The 17,825-nt window shown below is 51.2% G+C and overlaps 7 protein-coding genes across 7 annotated transcripts; 3 read left to right on the forward strand and 4 right to left on the reverse strand.

The window, feature by feature from the left end:
- Positions 1–1,737: 1,737 nt before the first annotated feature.
- On the forward strand, positions 1,738–4,304 carry BDZ99DRAFT_374533 (uncharacterized protein; the record flags this gene model as incomplete). Its single annotated transcript, XM_033714925.1, has 6 exons — positions 1,738–2,854; positions 2,907–3,133; positions 3,193–3,379; positions 3,434–3,488; positions 3,539–3,581; positions 3,642–4,304. The coding sequence occupies 6 exons, from the start codon at positions 1,738–1,740 to the stop codon at positions 4,302–4,304; spliced, it is 2,292 nt and encodes a 763-aa protein (XP_033584556.1).
- A 412-nt stretch (positions 4,305–4,716) lies between these two features.
- On the reverse strand, positions 4,717–5,988 carry BDZ99DRAFT_19683 (uncharacterized protein). Its single transcript, XM_033713206.1, has one exon. The coding sequence runs from the start codon at positions 5,824–5,826 to the stop codon at positions 4,948–4,950; it is 879 nt and encodes a 292-aa protein (XP_033584557.1). The 5' UTR covers positions 5,827–5,988; the 3' UTR covers positions 4,717–4,947.
- On the reverse strand, positions 5,988–8,170 carry BDZ99DRAFT_19666 (uncharacterized protein). Its single transcript, XM_033713204.1, has 5 exons — positions 7,864–8,170; positions 7,445–7,818; positions 7,209–7,392; positions 7,007–7,156; positions 5,988–6,956 (listed from the first exon to the last, which is right to left on the reverse strand). The coding sequence occupies exons 1-5, from the start codon at positions 7,921–7,923 to the stop codon at positions 6,150–6,152; spliced, it is 1,575 nt and encodes a 524-aa protein (XP_033584558.1). The 5' UTR covers positions 7,924–8,170; the 3' UTR covers positions 5,988–6,149.
- A 54-nt stretch (positions 8,171–8,224) lies between these two features.
- BDZ99DRAFT_405330 (uncharacterized protein) lies at positions 8,225–9,739 on the reverse strand. The gene is made up of 2 exons (XM_033716425.1): positions 9,430–9,739; positions 8,225–9,240 (listed from the first exon to the last, which is right to left on the reverse strand). Exons 1-2 carry the CDS (start codon positions 9,586–9,588, stop codon positions 8,419–8,421), a joined length of 981 nt encoding a protein of 326 aa, XP_033584559.1. The 5' UTR covers positions 9,589–9,739; the 3' UTR covers positions 8,225–8,418.
- Positions 9,740–9,907: 168 nt separating this feature from the next.
- BDZ99DRAFT_431787 (uncharacterized protein) lies at positions 9,908–13,118 on the reverse strand. The gene is made up of 2 exons (XM_033717300.1): positions 12,453–13,118; positions 9,908–12,367 (listed from the first exon to the last, which is right to left on the reverse strand). The coding sequence occupies exons 1-2, from the start codon at positions 12,994–12,996 to the stop codon at positions 10,020–10,022; spliced, it is 2,892 nt and encodes a 963-aa protein (XP_033584560.1). The 5' UTR covers positions 12,997–13,118; the 3' UTR covers positions 9,908–10,019.
- A 173-nt stretch (positions 13,119–13,291) lies between these two features.
- Positions 13,292–14,647, forward strand: BDZ99DRAFT_431789 (uncharacterized protein). Its single transcript, XM_033717301.1, has 2 exons — positions 13,292–13,723; positions 13,782–14,647. Exons 1-2 carry the CDS (start codon positions 13,306–13,308, stop codon positions 14,333–14,335), a joined length of 972 nt encoding a protein of 323 aa, XP_033584561.1. The 5' UTR covers positions 13,292–13,305; the 3' UTR covers positions 14,336–14,647.
- Positions 14,648–15,267: 620 nt separating this feature from the next.
- Positions 15,268–17,686, forward strand: BDZ99DRAFT_457323 (mannosyl-oligosaccharide alpha-1,2-mannosidase). The gene is made up of 4 exons (XM_033718654.1): positions 15,268–15,891; positions 15,942–16,158; positions 16,208–16,629; positions 16,682–17,686. Exons 1-4 carry the CDS (start codon positions 15,683–15,685, stop codon positions 17,343–17,345), a joined length of 1,512 nt encoding a protein of 503 aa, XP_033584562.1. The 5' UTR covers positions 15,268–15,682; the 3' UTR covers positions 17,346–17,686.
- Positions 17,687–17,825: the final 139 nt, after the last annotated feature.

Here is a 17,825-nt window from a genome sequence, read left to right on the forward strand (position 1 = left end):
GCCGCTTGGCTGAAAATTTGAGCAGCTGGCTCCAACCAGCGCCTCACCAGCCTCGAACAGGCGAGCACTGCCGATGGGACATGTTTGCTGCATGGGGCTAGCGGGAGAGCGCCGTCACATCTCCGCATCTCCTCGGCAGCGGCCGTGTTTAGTACAGCAAATCAGAGATGTAGACACGGAGCTCCAGGTCGTGTGTATATAGATACATCTCACCCTCATCAGCCAAATAGCACTTCGCACCAGGCATTTTGGTCACAAGCCCACCCAAGCGCTCCCTGCGAGCACCCGGTCGAGAGGGGCGACGTGGTCTGGAACGCCGCGACCGTGGGTTGCGGGCGGGTTGCGGGCTTGTTGCAGCCGCTGCCGAAGTCGGCAAGTCACGTGCGCGACAGACCCCGATCGATCGGCAAATTCATCCCGACCGTCATCCCGGCTGCGACCGCGGCGTGCACTCGGCGGCTCACCTCTACGGAATACCTCCGGCTCACTCGTCGCTCTCACGATGTGGCGGGACCGAAGCCGAAAGCAGCAGCTGGCGCCGGCAATTCCATCTCTCCATGCTGTTTTCTCTCGTCCACGAAGGAGCCGAGCAGAAGCAACATGGAGTCTCGGACACTCCTCCCTTTTGATGCTTGGCGCATGAATATGCCGGCATTCACATCCAGACCGTTCATGGAGCAGATCGCCAATCTCTGCAGTTGACGGTCACTTCCTGATGGAGCGGAGAAAAGGCATCTCAACCAAGAACAGACCCTCACGTGCCTCCGGTGTCCACGGTCCGCGGCATGCCGCGGCGCTCTTATCCCATCCTTTCCCATCCTTTCCCATCCTTTCCGAGGCATCTTCCACCAAGGTCAAGTCAATATGTAGCCGATTGGGCTGCCGGAGATGCACGACGAAGTGTCTCCATTCGGTCTCGTGAAGAGTTGCACGCCTGACATGCGGCGAAGGGGCGAGGTGATGGTCAGGCGACTGCATCGTGAGGTCAAGTGGATCACAGCTTTGGCCACTGCAATACGAATAGTCGTCATGCTAGAAGAGACCACCAGATTGGGTGACGTTTCCGTCTCCCTTCGGTGCCGTAGGCAACATACGGTGAGCAGACAGGTACGGCGACCTATCTGCTCAGTACGTTTGTAGATGATTTGTAGGTTTTGGAATAGCTACTTGTGTCAGGTGTATGGCTTGATGCCAGTCGTGAGCATGTTGGAAACTCTTCTTGAGAAGGAACGCTCTCCTCCTTCCACTCCACCTGCATATGTCTGAACGCATCTGTTCCTTCCATCTCCAACTTCCTCACCATCGCCATGTCTCGTTCATGTCTCAACAATTCAAGCCACGACCCGAGCGACAGCATATCCAAGCCCTCGACCGAGCTACTTCAGCTACTTGACATGCCTGGCTATCGCCAATGGTGTTCTCTCTTTTTCCGGCTGTAACAGATCTCCAATGGCTTTGTCGAATCATGTCTAACGCGCGTGTCTTAGCTGACGTCCAACCCACTCGTTCGCGTCGCCAGCTTTGGCCTTCTCCAACCGAACAAAGCAATCCCGAGTAATCGCATTGCCCAGCTGCAAGATTGTGGATTTGATGCTAAAGTTTCCAGGCACATCCGGCGAACCCTCTTCAGAACCTCGCAAATCAGTTGACAGCATCAAACCTCAGTCTCCAATCCCGCTGCCCCCTCATACGCCTCGTAAAGACATGCCCAGTAATACACTCGGTGCCACCAATCAGATGAACGCTCCGCTCTGGTCCACCAAAGCACGCCCGCTATCTGATATCCGAGAACTCACCGAGCCAAGCTTGGTTGAAATCCCTCGGAAGCCCTTGCCCGAATCGAGTATTGTGCGAAAAACTTCGTTGTCTCGAAACCAATCAGTGAGATCAGTAAGATCAGCAAGATCAAATCGTCGTCCCAGCACAGACAGCCACTTGGCGGAGAATCGAAAACCAGACGCAAAAGAGGCTGAAATCAGAGGGCAAGAGAGTGTCGGATCAGCGAACAGGGGGAGAGCGTCACCTCAATCTCCTCCGCTTGGTACCGACAACACCTATACAAGCATCTATAGCATCCCTCGTAGCAGTGTCCCACCTCGGTCATCTTCCCAACCCCGACGAAGCACTTCCCGTCGAAGACCAAACCCAACCGTGACTGAGTCCCCTGCGTTACGAGGCATACCGTCAGTTCCTGCACTACCGCCTCCTCGAGAGTCGGGCAATACAATTCCTGGACGAGGCCACACGAACTCGCCCGTCCGACAAGTTGCTGCTCGGCTTGATCCAGTGAGCTGTGACACCACGCGACGAGTTCCTTCGAGGACGTTCATAAGAGAGCCATTGACAGCCGACGTTCTAGAATTCCCCACCCACCGTCACCCGCGGGTGGCCCTTGAATTGGAACTCTCCGCTGGACTGTTCGTCGGAGGCAGCTGTGTTGAGGGCACAATCCAAATTACTGTGGATGATGCGGTGCGCGTAAGGCATAGACGGGCACTCGACATTGCCCGTATATCGGTTGACCTAGTTGGGGTCGAAGAGATGACGGCTAACAGAAGAGTGACTTTCCTCAACCTAGCTACTGAGCTGATTGACTCGGATAATCCACCGCCGTATAGCATGGTTGAGAGTCAGGAGCAGGTAGCGCCCGATGACCCCTTTTGGCATCTGATTTCATCAACGACAAACGTTCCTTTCCTCTTGAGTTTGCCTCTGGACGTTGGGCCTCCACCATTCCAGTCCAAATCTGCAAGGATTCGATATGTGCTCTGTGTCACTCTATTGGTCCGAGAACAAATGAAACAATACGTTGTAAGGACTTCTGAGGATATTACGGTTCTTTCAGTCTATGATCGTAAGTTTCACGTATTTCAGTCTGACTTTCGCTCACTGAGAACTTTGGGTAGCCGAGAAGGCGTTGATGTCGCTACCAAGCCCTCTTACTGCGTCGGACGAGTACTCGAGACCGCGGGATAGCAGCATAGAAGGCATCAAGGTGACGGCAGGCCTACATCGCCAGGTCTGGGTCAGTGGAACTAGCATATACGTCGACGTCCACGTTGCGAACAACAGCCGCAAAAACATCAAAAGGATTGAGCTGCAGCTGGAACGAGATATCCTCTGCTATAAGCACGTCTGTGTCAAGCTGTGCTCAAGACTTCTCAATACATAATGCTGAATAACTACGTGTAGGCTGCCGCATCAACAGCAGAGAAATCAGCAAGCCAAGCCCGAATATTCGACAGCAACGAGCGTTCCATACTCAGCAAGTCTTCTATCAAGCAAGGAACCGCGGGATGGAATGGCATCGCCGCCCACACAACGCATGTTCGAACTTGCGACCTAGAGTTGCCTCGTGGGCATGCCACTGTGAAATGCGGTAAGCGCCTCTCTGAGCTCCCCAGATGTCTGTTGTTATACTGAGACCACCCAGGGAAGTTTTTCGAAGTTCGATATTTCCTGAACGTAATCGTCAGCAGCGCACATACGTAGGTCCTCCGTGTCCCTTGTTCCGAGCGAAGGACTGACGTCTCATCAGAAAGCTTGTCACTGTCCAACTCCCAATCGTACTCATCCACATGGTGAGCTGATGCCGAATCTTAACGAGCACTATCTTCGTTCATCCGCTAACGAGCTATTAGAATTCTCTAGACGTGGTTCCCAACTCAGTTGCTCAAGTCGCTGCAGCCATAGAAGAGAAGCGATACCACCAAAACTTCCCCAAGAACCAAGATTTACCCGGCCATCTGGAGAGACGGCCTTCGCACCACTCAGTCCAAGGCCGCGCTTGGAATGCCCCGCGGATGCAATCGCTGGAACGGATGCGCAAGCAGGCCGAAGACATAGAAGAGCTTGGTCAGATTCTTGATAACTCTCCCCGGAAATTCGGAACGACCCGCCACGCAAACAGTGCATTCAATTACCACACGCCGCCATCCAACCGCAAGGGGCGTGTCTTGGAAGGTGGTGACGCTGAGGAGGTCAAGAGAAGACTAAGGCATGTGCGGAGCAGCGAGACAGTTGCAAGCAAGAAGACCGTCATGCGCGGATTCTCGCTCCGCGGGAGGCGGACAGGCGCAGGGAGCGCGATGGGGTTTCGAGAAGCCGAAGTCCGCGAGGGCGTGGACCTTGGGGGCTTAACCCTTGGCGGGGACGGGAGTTTCCAGTCTCGGCTGGAGGCAGCACGGGAGAGACAATACCAGTTCAAGAAGAAAAAGAGTGTCGAGCGGTGGAAGGGTATTGGATGGATTAAGGGCGGCGGCGGCGGTGACAAGGACAAGGACAAGCCCGAATCTTGGATATGAAAAGCTGGGGTCGGCGCGGCCTGATGCTGTTTTGGATGCAAGTTGGTCATCCAGAGCCTGGAGTATATTTAATCCTCTCGCCAATTGGGCTTACTAGTTGTCTTGGGCTTACGCCATTGGTTGTGTAGGTTTGTTGTTGGAGTCTAGCGTGGGAATGTTAGAAACCGATGTCAGGCACATATTTCTAGCACGACATCACGTAACTCGAGTGGGACTAATATGACGAAACTGCGAATTCAATTCTCTTCATGCTCTGTCGTTCTATCAAAGTTCGTGATGTGCTGCCGATCCTACATCATGACCCGGTTCCATATCGGACCTAAAGCGGATAAACCGCTAAGCCTGTGCCCAGGTGCTGATCTCCGTATGATCACGACAAGTCTGCGAGCAATCTGGACTACACGTTCTAAGACCGTCGAGGCACGTCTGACCGAGTTCCGCGCAGCCCCAGCGTCAAAGCAATCTATTATCATGAGGGGAGGACTGACTCAGTGATGAATTGCCTATTGATTCTAGCTTTTTCCAAAAAGGGTGAAACGAGTCTTTGTATCTAGTCTCAACCCCTTACTATAACCATTCGTTAAGCTGTTATGTGCGTAGATAGTGGGGAAGATGTCAGACGGAGAGGAGAATTCGATACATCTCATTGCGGCGAATAAAAAAGGGTCCGAAAGCCGCTAAGAGCCTTAAGATGGTCTGCAAGCTCCGGGCTCCAGCCGTCGCCAGTTTGAACGTATTTTGCTAATCTCATAAACAGGTGAAGGTGCTTTCTGACGCCAAATGAGTCGAATCTGATCTGATCTGGGTGCCCGGGAATATCCACGTCCCAATGCCTCCCATCCCTTTCGACGGCAATGATATGCCATACGAGAGTCGCAGCCATGGCATAAAAGAAAGGCCCGCAGGCACCCTTGTCGAGCTTCGCCGCGTCATTCTGTTGTCCAGGAATCTGGCTTGGAGAATTTTGTTCGTATTGCATGCCCCAGGGCTTGTCGCGAAATCCCAAAAACCTTTGCATTCCCGCGTCCACATAGCCTGCCGTTTCAGATAATAGTGCCCCGAACGAATCGATGTAGTGGGACTTTTTACAGACCAAATCGACCACCAGTAGACACCAATGGCTTCCTTGAGAGATCGAAATATTGCCATTAGTGGGTTGATAGCCGTCGTTGATTGGTATAAATACCCATCGCTTGTCCTGAAGGTGGTCTTTCAGTTTCTCGAGGCCCTTCAGATCCTCAGGGCCAAAGTTTTGGAGCTCTTTCACTCCTATCTGGCAAAGAGCCCTGGCATCGGTGGGATTCATGAGGGATATTCCCTTATCACTGCAGCTGGTCCAGATGCCCAGTAGCTCAAATGCGACGGCAATAACATTGTCTGACACCCATCCATCTTCCCTGGTGCCCTGAAGGGCGGGGATCTCACTTTCATAAACAACCGAGTGCTGCAGTTCAAGAAAGGCCGTTCCCGGTTTCGCTTCTGGTATCACAGAGAGCCAGGTGTGATCGTCTTCCATTGCCATTGTAACACTTCTCTAGCCAGGGCCAGGTTCCTCGCAATGAATTCCTTGAATATACTGTAAGATCTAGTGGTAGTTTTGTTGGTGAAGGTCCTTCTGGCGAAGCGTACTGTGTTGAATGGTAATTCAGATTCGAGCTTCGAATGTCCGGAATCGTGGGTACCTTTGGCCGAAACAAGATGCCATTCGGAGGTGTTGCTACGAAGGCGCGGCGCGACTCGACCTATCTGGCTTTGTCTAGACAAAGGCACTCATGGATATTCTTTGTCCAAGGAGTGTTGCACGGCCGTAATAAAGCGACATTGACACAAAGAACCGTGCGAAGCCTACAAAGACGGTGTATCGACCGAATCAGATGTTGTTGACCCTAACACAAGCAGGTCTCTATGAGACACACATGCCGCTCGCATGCCGCGCATGAAGTGTCCAATCCAGGAATAAGATGGCATTTTTGACAACTGTTGCATCGTGTTCACAAGTTCGGCGAACTCTACTTCTGGGTCTCCCCCAGCTTCGGCGACATACTGTAGAGCTGAACTAAGAGGGAAAGTGATAGCTTGACTAGAAAACAAGCCCGAGTATTCTCTGAAGAAGTACTTCGTCAATCGGGAGATGTTTATCGCGTAGAGTTTCGGATACGTCCTCGTTGGAAGCACTACGTGCGCTTTGTCTGATTCATGTTCTGACAAAGTTTTGATAGCAGTGTGCAGGAAGTTATAGGTATATAAGCATGCAGTCCAATATAGAACGGCCGTATATAGGACGTCGTATCCTAAAGGTACGAAATCCTCAGGTGAGAGACTTCCCGGGTCAGACGTGAAGGCATCCGCCATCAAACGTATCTTAAGGGGGGAGTCTGATAGCTGACGGGAAAATCGTTGACTCCATCTTTGTAGTTGTTGGTCTATTCTCCAACACCGCCTTACCAAGCCTTGAAGTTTCGCTAACTCTGCACAGTTCGGGGTTTTCATGCTCAACTGAATGGTGTCGTGCTCTGCGAGAATGGCGGGGAAGAGCGCAAAAATACTGACCAACTCGTCTCTGATCGTCTTCGGCTTCCTCTCCCATGGCAAAGTATTCCACTCTGGTCTTGCAAGGTACGTCGCTTTCCGGAGACCAATAGCAGCGATGACCTAAATAGTTCAGAGTTCTGAAATTCTAGCATGAAATACAAGGTACATACTAGTGGTAAACGGGCATCAATGAACATGATGTGCTCGTCATCCGAACAATGCTGCTGTGGCCCTCGGAGCTCAATGAGTCGACCTACGCCTTGGACATGTTTTATCCAGTTCGTACCTGGAGCCCTCCTGTCCTTGGCACTGTTATATTGCTAGAAATGGTCAGTTTGGCCGGGTGAAATGAGAAAAGGAGGCATGGCATACTTCGAACATCGCAAGCAGTTTACAGGAAGCAACCAACTCGACTCTTCCGACCTGCTGCGGGTCTCTCAGAGCCCGGTTGACTTGGGCGAGAGCTCTCCCATAAAGCTCGATCGCTTGCTGTGTCATGGCTGCGTTTCCGCTAGTCAACCCAATCCTTGAAGTGCTCACAGCGCGAAACGCAGACCTGTTCTCCATCAGAATTCAATACACTATAGGAATGGAGCAGAGTATTAGACCTCAGAACCTCACAGCCAGGACTGTATTTCTCTATGGCCTTTGCCCACTGGGTCACTGCAGGGATACCATAATGTTGAGTACTACACCGGTGGTCTCTGGGAAGGAAGTCGGTCCAGAAAAGCTCAAATGTCTTAGTCTCGAACGCTGAACAACCAAGGTTCTGTGGCAAGGGTTCAAAGGATGACACCGCTCGCAAGTGCAAGGCTGTCTGGTCTGGTCGTGGCTTTGCAGCGGTTCGGCGTGACAGATCTGTACGGCTTCTTGGTACGGGAATAGAGGGATTATGCTGAATGATTGTGAGGTCTCGGTTGTAGCCGCCACACATGACCTTGCTGCGAATACATTGGCCACATTGAGGCCGCTGAAGGTCACACTACAATCCTTTAGCACTCGGAATCCTTGCAGGCCAAATACTCACTCCTTTCTTCCTCGCCCTGCAGGTCTTGCAACCTTTTGAGCGACCGGGCACTCCAACCATTACTCACTCGCTAGCCGGGAATGACTTAGGGGCATCGCAGATAAGGTTGCGACAAGCCGGAGGCCGAGCGCAAGGCTTGCAGCCTGCGATTCGAAACCGATGGGGAAGAATGCAGCAATCTAAATGGTGGAAAGGGAAGTGTTTGGAGACGTTGCATGGAGTTTGATGTGCATTGATAAGTCCACTGGCTGCTTAGTGTGCGCCACGGCGTTGCTTAGTGCATTTTCGGAGGTGGTTTTCAGCTCGACACGTGACGTAGCTGTCCAACACATGGTGATAAACGAAACATCTCTTTCGAAAAAACGGGGTGTTACCATAATCGAAGACTAGTAACATTATTGTGCTCTATGCTCATCGTTGGTTGACCGAGTTAGAAAGCTACTCATGCTAGTCCGTGTATTCTGGAAGACGGACCCCAGCACGACTCCATTCCATGCAACTCAAGAATATGCTCTACGTCTCACAAGAAGTCTATTGTTGCTTCACCAGCAACAATCAGACACCCGCCCACACATCTTCACTGTCATCGACGACCGTCGCCTTGCCTCTTCCCTTCCCACCCCTCCCTCCACCCCCGCCTCGCTTCTTTCCTTTCCCACGTCCACCAGGAACCTCATCATCTGCTGCGCTGAGATCCACTACGACTCCCTCGGGTAAAACGCCATCTCTCATTAGCACCTCTCCGCCCCCATTCCGTACCTCAACACTCTTGAAGAACTGATAGCCCACGAATCCTTTGTCGTCACCCTCAGTGAGTATGACTCCGTTATCGCTCTTCCAGAACTTAATACCAGCCTCCAATGCCTTCGTGATATCGATGTAGATGAGAATGGTCGAGGAATGTCGCATGCCTGATATGACAAGAGGCTTTGTCTCTGCTTCAGTCTGCGCGGCTTCGTTGCTGTCCTTGGTAACTGGCTCAACTGGCTTGAGACCCGCCGGTAGCCCTGGAGCAAAGTGGATGTGATTTCTACCCATCCTTCTCAGACCGCCCGTCTTCAGGATCAGTGGCCATGCTGCATTGGTCGTCCCGTGGATGACAATCCCCGGGGCATCTTCCGCAGTGATGGGAGTGAGAAGGCCCTCGGAGTCCACTTTAATGGAATGGCCTTGATTAGCCCGGATCAAGAAGCAGCTGGGGTCTTCAGAATCTAGCCCTTCCGGCTCGGCGATGGTTTCGGTGGCAGATTCTCCAGCATTGCCGGAAGAGGCTGCAGCTGCGGGGATGAGAGAGAATCTTTGCTTGTCGTTGTCGGCGACGATTGTTTTTATTTCGTCAAATGTGACTTTGAGGCCTTTTATGCATTGTGTTCGAAGCTACGTTTCGACTTAGCTCTATCATAAACGATGCAACGATATTTTATGATGAACTAGGAAGTCTTGAGTGCATGCTGAAATCCATTATCTGACGCGGGAGGAACGAGGCAATGATGAAAATCGGTTGAGTCTTAGGTAAACGACGACGAAAAAAAGGGAGAATACAGAACGTAGAAAAAGGCCACCTACCACATCCGCGACGCTGACATAGCCCCCATCCCCTAGTGTCAATTTTTCTTGTTGTGCTCCATGTCTCAAAAGCCAACTGAGCTTCTTCGACACTTGGACATCCCGTGGAAGCTCCCTGCGCCTATCGCCTCCGCCTCGACCTCCACGTCTACTCGACATCTTCACAGCGTCTAACGCTGCGCGAAACCTGAGGCGTATCCTGGATCAAGCCTAATGATACCTATTCACGATCGGTGGCGTGTCGCAGTAGACAGAATGAGACTGTTTGCTGATGACGAGGTTGCAATGTTGGTGGTTGTTTGCCGAAAATGATTTTGAGTTGTGGCTGCTATCTAGGCTGCCTCACGACTTCTTTGTGGAACTAAACTAGTGAGTCACGGAACCCTCTTTCCTGCATATTCACCAAGAACCAAGTGAAAGCCGAAACTTATGTACAATAAGACTCATCGGGTTTTCATGGGTTACAATCGGTCAACATAGCAGTCTAGGAAGTCTTCATTTCATTTGCAGGCGGACGATTACATTATTAGGGAGTCGTGCAAGTCTAGCTATACATAGGTCTGCGGCCCGGCATCTCCTTCGTCTCTCGTTTACTTCAATAGTCCACACATGCACTGACAATCGGGAACCGGGCACATTGCATGCCGTGCAAACCAATCCCTCGCATGGTGCCCATGAAATCCATGCGTACATCTCATACAAAACACCATAAGCCTCGTCTCTGAATCCTCTTCCGCGAGTGCCGCCGCTGCTCCTGGCTTTGCAGGATCTGGGCTCCCGAGCCACATCATACACAATCCACATCGAGGCATTTGAGCCCCGCAGTGAGGGCAGGATAGACTTGTTCCCGCGCTCTGACGACCGAGGAAGCGTTTGCTCGGAGGAGTGGGTTGGTGCGGGTCGGCCATGACATAGTCTCGCTTGCTCTTGTTATCGCGGCGCAGGGCGAGGTTCATCTGGCAGTTGTGACAGCGTACTGACAAGGCAGGTGATGAAGGCTTATTCAACGACCGCTTTTCGCGTGTGACAGAATATAAATTGTGTTCTTTGATGAAATGAGTCCGTTCCAGGAAAGTTCGCCAGGTCTGCATCTGCGACAGATATGTGTCTTTCCAGAGAGACCAGCGGGGGTCGTTGATGTACAGCGGATTGGTGCGTGCCATGGCAAGAACGGCGGTCTGTATGTCGCCAAACTTAGCAATGTAATGCTCGAATATGTTCATAGCTTGCTCAGTAAGGCCAGTCAGGATTAGTCCCTCGACGTTGCCGTACACGATTGCTTCGCTCTGGGCGATGTGGAGGAATGATCCAAGACGTTCATCATCCAAGTATTTAAGGGCGACTCCAACGCGGTCAGTCAGAGACAGTTGCTTCATATCAGTCACGGTGCTCCACTCGCCGCTGATGAAGTACGCCAAAAGCGCTTTCAGATATGGATCATCTGTCTCCTCTGCCATCCAAGAGCACATGTGTCGTTGCTCATCATTGACCGAATCGCAAGCAATGACAGCTGCAAGTCCAATGGTATGCAGCAATTTCTGCTGGATGGCATATCTTAAAAGATCTAAGGCAACGTCCTTGTAACCTTTAAAAACAGCCAGGACAATAGCTTTGTGATATTCGCCCCGGTCCATGAGGGCCATACACTTCTCCCGTAGCCCTTTCGTGGATAGATTCCATCCACAAATAGACAGGCAAAGTTGCCGGTGTTCTGGAAAACTTGTGTGAACACCCTGAAATTCAGGAAAGTCCTTCTCTTTGCAGATAATCTTGACTGCTGTTACGAAGGTGGATTTTGATGGTTCCTCGACGTCAATGACCCGTTGATCGATTGAGCCGAGCTTGTTGGACCATATCGAGCTTACGCCCAGGTAAGTCAAATCAAGCCCATTCGCTATCATACCATCCTCGTATGATAACAAGTCCAATCTTGAAATAAGGCCCCACATATCAACTAACCACGGATCGTTTGCGACAATCTCTTGGTTCTTTCGACAGTCCATGTTGTAGCCTTCTTGACATCTTCTCTTATGAGTCTCAAGCACCTTGAGAACATCTGAAAGCTTGACTCTCACGTCTGGGAAAGCAAGAGTAAGCAGATCCTCATGGAGCTCCCTGCTTGAGTGTATAGATGATTGAATATTGATCGCTGATGGTGTTCGTTTCGGCTGGTCGATGGAGAACTTATCTAACCGCTCTGACAAGCTTTCCTTTGGGTTCGGGGTCACAGAGTGCTTTTCGCCCAGGGCTTTATTTTGGAGGATCGTTAAGTCTTCTGCAACTGTCCCGTGCCTCTGGCTTGGCTTAGCGATGATGTCACGGTTCCTGTATATTTCGTCGAGCACCGTCACGTTGATAAGGGCTGCCGGAGCAGGGACCCTCAATAGCTCAACATCCCGGTTTGGTCGAAGAGCAAGTACGCATTGTCCGCTGACAGGGCTACCCACGTTCATGAAATCACACGCTATAACGCGGGTGCTTTCGTTTTGCCTATGCCGTTCATCGTAGTACGGATACTGCAAATTGTGCGAAGTCTTCGTATAATGAGGAGAATTCCATGATGAAATGCCCTGAGGAGGCATCTGCGTAAGATGGGACTCAATTTTGTGCGAATGCTGCGCAAGCTCGACCACCTTCAATTCTCCTGTATTCGATAGTACGCCGAAAGATGCTCTCTTTGTGCCAGAAAATCGAAGACTCCAAATGGTCGCCGACTGGGTATTGTCTACCACAGGCTGAATGTCGAGCACAGCACCGCTTTGTGATGCCTCTCCTGGGGTGCCTGGAGTGGAGCGTGCGGCGAAGCGTTTATCCCAAACACTCACGGCCGGGTCACCAGTGGGTCCAGCTGATATGAAATAGTTCTCGTCGAGCGGATCTATCGCCACATTATGAACTTGGCGAGTTGGGAATTGTGCCGCACTAGAACCTCCAGAGTCTACCAGTTCATGTCAGTCTTCTCATGAGATGGATTTGGAGGCATCTGAACAGGCTTGAGAAGTGGTAAATTTCGGCCAACTTACCACGCAAATCGTACAACCGAATGCATTGTCGAGACACCCCCGCAATCAGAGTATCCGGCTGTCCAGTGAAGAACTTGATGCTTGTGATAGCTTCTGAGCTGGCAAGCTTCCTATACGGTTCTTGTAGAGCCGCAACAGACGGGGTATTAAGATCATAGATGTTCATACAAAAGTCATTACGCACTCGATCTAGGCCTGTTGCCAGGCAGTTCTTAGCGCTGAAAGCTATCGAGTTGCACTTTCTTTGATGTTTGATAGAGAATGTATGAATGTACTCGGAATGCGGCCGGTCGGCATTGATCTCAACTATAGTCGCTTCACCAGATGCAGACCCTAAGGCAACGATATACTCGTCTTTCTTGGACCAGTCGAAGGCGGTGAAGTTTGGGAGTTTATCTCGTTGACAAAGCTGCTTGTACTGCACTTTGCCTTGGTCGAACGAGTCGATTTGACACAGTCGTAATCGATTTCCCGCGACATCGATGATGAGAAAGCGAGGTTTCTGCTTCGTAGAGTGAGGCGACCATCTGATAGCTGCTTCCATGTTACTGGTATGTCACCGGGTGATTGGGGTCATCGGTGTTTTGAGGGGACGCGTGTTGGGATGATACTGTTCATCTTATAAAAGCATGCTCGGCAGCTTCTGTGTCTTCAGGAGTGCATTAGGAGTCCGGACGAAAAGAGATTATGCTGGAGTATTGGGATCACGTTCGTTGGAGGCGCGTACGACGTTCTGAGGTCTCGCCGAAGTGCGGAATGCTGGGGTATAGTCTGCCGTAGAATATTCTGCGGTGAACGAAGCGGGTAAATTATTTCTCCCAGCTCTGCTCCACTACAACCTACGATCGCAGTCATGCCTCGAAAACGGAAGCTTCCCGAACTCAGTGAAGATGTCACGCCGAACGTACCTCTTGAACGCGAACCTGTCAAGAAGCAGAAGAGGCCTCCCCTCCCTGAACCCCAAGTGCCGCTCTCCAACCCAAAACCACGACCTCGACCCTCCTCCTACAAGCCAAACTCAAAACCCTCCGCCGCGCCATCGTCGAATCCGAATTCCCTCAACTTTTTGAAAACTCGAATCCGAAACCTCAAGCGCCTCCTCGAACACACTGATCATGATAGAGGCTATAAAATGCCAGCTGGCGTGCGCATTGTCCGGGAGCGCGAGCTGGCGACTTGCGAGCACGACTTAGCAGAGAAGACCAACGCTGCAAGGGAATCAAAGCACAGGCAAAAACTGATTGGTAGATATCACCAGGTGCGGTTCTTTGGTGAGTACACAATCTGTTTTGCCAGTATGAGGGAGGAGCCGTGTCTAATGCTATCTAGAACGCCAAAAAGCTACCCGTGTATTGAAGAAGATTCGTCGCGAAGTGGAAGCTGCCTCTAATCCAGCAGAAAAAGAAGAGGCGCTCCGGAGAGTGCATATCGCTGAAGTGGATCTGAATTATACGATGTACTACCCTCTCATGCGACCCTACTCTGCTCTTTTTCCGAAAAATCAAGGCGACGGACCTACGACGAGGTCATATCCCACCCCAGATGTCGAAGAGGATAGTGCAGGGGGACAGGATGCGGGGGTTTCTGCAGATCCAAACGCGCCACCGACTACGAAAGGCGACCCTGCCATGTGGACGGCCGTAGAGCGAGCGATGGAAGATGGCACGTTAGATGCTCTTCGGAACAGCAAGCCCTTAGAACGGGGTCTTCAAGCAACGAAACAACGACAAACATCAAAGAAGGAAAGCGATCTGAAGCGGAAGCATGGTCAAAAGGAGAAAGGACGGGATCCACGAGGGACCTACGCGAAGCCTGGTACTGGGCGTACCACTAATGACGTCATTACCGAGAACGAAGACAGCGACGGTGGATTTTTTGAGTAGAGCGTACATATGTATGCCTTCCCCAATGGTATAGAGAAAACGGGTCGGTGTGCATTATCCTGGTTGGTGGAAAACTGTTGCGGACTCGGATTGAGCACATGGCACGTGGAGAATTGAACAAAGGTCCACGGCGTTGGTAGCTTTAGGATATTTCAAGGCTCATCACTTGAGGACTTAGGTTTCCAGGCCCCGTATGTTGCTTGGTACCCTTTAGAGGTGGTAGCACTCTAAATATTTGGGCTTCTATGCCAACAAATACGATTGATAGAAAACAAGTAATGCATACGACGGGCTGGAAGTGGTCGACACGTGATCGTGTTCAATCGCACGTTCGTTCACACATGAAGAAATAGCCTGAGGAGACGATAAACTGTCTTGTGCAGGGTAGCAGAGCCTCAGTCTATTTACGATATATGGGGACGTATGAGACGCGGACTATGCTTGCAAGGAATCAGCCAACAAGCTCATGAATATCGCCAGGATTGAGTGACGTTAGTCATTGAGAGTTGAGGCAGTGCAGCGTGCGCGGAAATTGTCTTTGCATCATCCAGGAAAACGAGGCTGTGGGATGAGGGCCTGATCAGTGGCTTGGAGAATCGGAGCTATTGCACACCCCAGCACCACCCCGGACTGTTTCATCGCCAAGCTGCATGCACAATCCTCGTCGGCGATGCTGCTTGTACGTACCCTGAAGCCCTGCCGGCTCGGATGAGAAGCAGCCTTTTGAGCCAAGGGGCAGCACAGCAGCTCTCCAGGATCGCCATCCTTCGTCCTTCATCCTCCTTCATTTCACCACCAATCGTCATCGTCCCATCTCCTCTCCACAGCGCTCTCCGAACGGCCTTGTGCCGACCTAACTAATTTAGTTTGCCCGCTGACTTCCGGGGAGCATAGGGCGAGCGATGATCTCAATCTAAACATCAAGCATTGGCCGAGAATCGTGGAGTAGCATGCTCAAGGCCGAGCAACGTCGCGCTGCGACCTGCGAGGATGTGACAGCATCATGCGCCCAGTGCGGGGCGTCTCACTAGGATAGCCGTCAGCACGAGACACTAGTGAGTAGTTCAAGTGCAAATTAATGGGTGGTCGCCCTGGCTGTCGTCGTTCGAGTAGGTGCGGCTGTATATATTAGTAGGCTCGAATGTCCGCCTTCATCTTGATACTTCGAGCCCCGCTCCCAGTACAGTGTTTCGTGTAGCCTCGCATTCTTCCACCAGACGCCATTCCGCCGCGCGACGTGGATCCTCTATTCCTATAAGACCTTCACTCAGCCTCAGACCCCCTGCGCGTCACTCTAAATGCCAAGAGGTTGAAGAAACCTCGATTCCCTTCCTTCTGTTCTGCACGATGGGTTGGTTTAAGCTCGTTATCGTTGGAGCCTTGCTGCCTGCTGCTTTTGCGGTCCCTCAAAGGAATATTCGTCAGAGTTATGACGACGAGGCAAAACGAGCACAGGCAGTGAAAGACGCGTTCCTCTTTTCGTGGAACGGCTATAAGACTTATGCATTTCCTCATGATGAGCTCCACCCGGTGAGCAACTCGTATGGCGATTCAAGGTAAGCAGTACACATTACGTGCTTATGTGTTGGGTACTCATAGCATTTAGGAACGGCTGGGGAGCCTCCGCCGTGGATGCTCTCAGCACAGCTTTGGTCATGGAGCTTTCTGATGTCGTGAACGAAATCATCGAGTACGTCCCGACTATAGATTTCTCCAAGACTAGTACCGAGGTCAGCCTATTCGAGACCACTATCCGGTATCTTGGCGGCATGTTGGCTGGATATGATTTCCTGAAGGGCCCATTATCGGGCTTAGCAAAAGATGTGAGCTGCATTCTTGGTCTCCATATTTTCGGAACTCATGCAATAGTAGGAGAAAAACGTCGATGCTTTGCTTGCTCAGGCCCAGAGTCTCGCCGATATTCTGTCATACGCATTCGATACTCCAACAGGAATCCCGTTCAACGAGCTCTGGATTGAGAATCGCTCGCATGTAGATTCATTTCAAGGGCTTGCAACCACCGGAAGTCTCATCCTCGAATGGACTCATCTATCCGATCTCACGGGAAATCAGACATATGCAGAATTGAGCCAGAAGGCGGAATCTCGTCTGCTTAATCCACAGCCAGCTTCTAGCTCGCCATGGCCGGGCCTTCTGGGTTACAATATCAATGTTACCACAGGACTATTCCAGGACGACTTTGGTGGCTGGATCGGCGGAGCTGATTCGTACTATGAGTATCTAATCAAAATGTTCGTCTACGATCCCACTAGGTTCAAGGAATACAGTACCTAGTAAGTATCACCTGATTGCTCATTCTATTATCCAAATCTGACATCACTGCAGCTGGTCCACCGTTGCCGATTCTACGATTGCACATCTGACAACTCATCCTACGACGCGACCAGACATCACTTTCGTGGCCGAATATAGCGGAAAGACCCTGATCGAGAGCTCTCAGCATCTTGCATGCTTCAACGGCGGTAACTTCCTCCTCGGCGGCACGGTTTTGAAAAAGCAAACCTATATCGATTACGGCCTTGACCTTGTCGACGGCTGCCGCGCGACCTACGCCGGAACAGCCACCGGCATTGGCCCCGAAGTTTTCGGGTGGAACTCTTCCCTTGTTCCCGCTAATCAGACAGAATTCTTCCAGAAGAACGGGTTCTACATTACGACCGCAAGCTACGACTTACGCCCAGAGGTCATCGAATCTTACTATTATGCCTACCGTGTTACTGGCGACAAAAAGTACCAGGAGTGGGCTTGGGAAGCCTTCTTGGCCATCAATTCTACATGCGCGGCAAACTCGGGCTATTCGGCCGTGGACAACGTGAACGAGGTAGGAGGCGGAGCGAAGGATGACTTCGAGGAGAGCTTTTGGTTCGCGGAGGTGATGAAGTATGCGTACCTAATCCATGCACCGGAGGCAGAGTGGCAGGTGGATGGAAGCGGGAACAATAAGTGGGTGTTCAACACAGAAGCACATCCATTCAAGGTCGTGGGTTAGTTCATTCCAAAGAATACTATTACTAGCTGAGTGCAGAGGACAGTGGGTGGCTCCAAATGAAAGCCTTGATGCAAATAAGACAAGTCAGACTTCACAGGCCCATCCAACTTCACAGGCCCATCATACTTCACAGGCCCATCATACTTCACAGGCCCAGCAACTTCTTTCTTTCTCTGCGCCTCTTTTTCAAGCGTTTGGACTCCTCATAATAAACGCTATATTCTAGATAGACGTCGTCGAAGATCACGTGATTTACACAAGCCCGATATCTTACCATTGTAGCTAGTCTAATAGGTTGTCTCGTACCAAACCAAGTCTTGAACAAGAACTAAATTGCGAAGCTCCGTGAATATGCATCCCCTAATTGCCGAGATAGCATACAATCTGAGGCAGTTTCTATATATATTTGCTTTCGGCAATTATGGGCCCAATAGATGGACAAGGAGTTGTCGGAACTCCGAGCTGTGTGCAGTGCTACGG

This window comes from Mytilinidion resinicola (genome assembly GCF_010093595.1).
Source record: "Mytilinidion resinicola strain CBS 304.34 unplaced genomic scaffold BDZ99scaffold_1, whole genome shotgun sequence".
In the NCBI taxonomy this organism is placed as follows: domain Eukaryota; kingdom Fungi; phylum Ascomycota; class Dothideomycetes; order Mytilinidiales; family Mytilinidiaceae; genus Mytilinidion; species Mytilinidion resinicola.

Excerpts from the sequence above, each read along its gene's own strand:
- BDZ99DRAFT_19683 (XM_033713206.1), bottom strand. The coding sequence starts at position 5,826 with ATGGCAATGGAAGACGATCACACCTGGCTCTCTGTGATACCAGAAGCG.
- BDZ99DRAFT_19666 (XM_033713204.1), bottom strand. The coding sequence starts at position 7,923 with ATGGTTGGAGTGCCCGGTCGCTCAAAAGGTTGCAAGACCTGCAGGGCG. Across the intron at positions 7,819-7,863 it reads GCAGGGCGAGGAAGAAAGGA|TGTGACCTTCAGCGGCCTCA; the intron begins GTGAGTATTTGG and ends AAAGGATTGTAG. Across the intron at positions 7,157-7,208 it reads AACTGCTTGCGATGTTCGAA|CAATATAACAGTGCCAAGGA; the intron begins GTATGCCATGCC and ends GACCATTTCTAG.
- BDZ99DRAFT_405330 (XM_033716425.1), bottom strand. The coding sequence starts at position 9,588 with ATGTCGAGTAGACGTGGAGGTCGAGGCGGAGGCGATAGGCGCAGGGAG. Across the intron at positions 9,241-9,429 it reads ATGTCAGCGTCGCGGATGTG|CTTCGAACACAATGCATAAA; the intron begins GTAGGTGGCCTT and ends GTCGAAACGTAG.
- BDZ99DRAFT_431787 (XM_033717300.1), bottom strand. The coding sequence starts at position 12,996 with ATGGAAGCAGCTATCAGATGGTCGCCTCACTCTACGAAGCAGAAACCT. Across the intron at positions 12,368-12,452 it reads TCGGTTGTACGATTTGCGTG|ACTCTGGAGGTTCTAGTGCG; the intron begins GTAAGTTGGCCG and ends ATGAACTGGTAG.
- BDZ99DRAFT_431789 (XM_033717301.1), top strand. The coding sequence starts at position 13,306 with ATGCCTCGAAAACGGAAGCTTCCCGAACTCAGTGAAGATGTCACGCCG. Across the intron at positions 13,724-13,781 it reads TCACCAGGTGCGGTTCTTTG|AACGCCAAAAAGCTACCCGT; the intron begins GTGAGTACACAA and ends AATGCTATCTAG.
- BDZ99DRAFT_457323 (XM_033718654.1), top strand. The coding sequence starts at position 15,683 with ATGGGTTGGTTTAAGCTCGTTATCGTTGGAGCCTTGCTGCCTGCTGCT. Across the intron at positions 15,892-15,941 it reads AACTCGTATGGCGATTCAAG|GAACGGCTGGGGAGCCTCCG; the intron begins GTAAGCAGTACA and ends CATAGCATTTAG. Across the intron at positions 16,630-16,681 it reads TTCAAGGAATACAGTACCTA|CTGGTCCACCGTTGCCGATT; the intron begins GTAAGTATCACC and ends ACATCACTGCAG.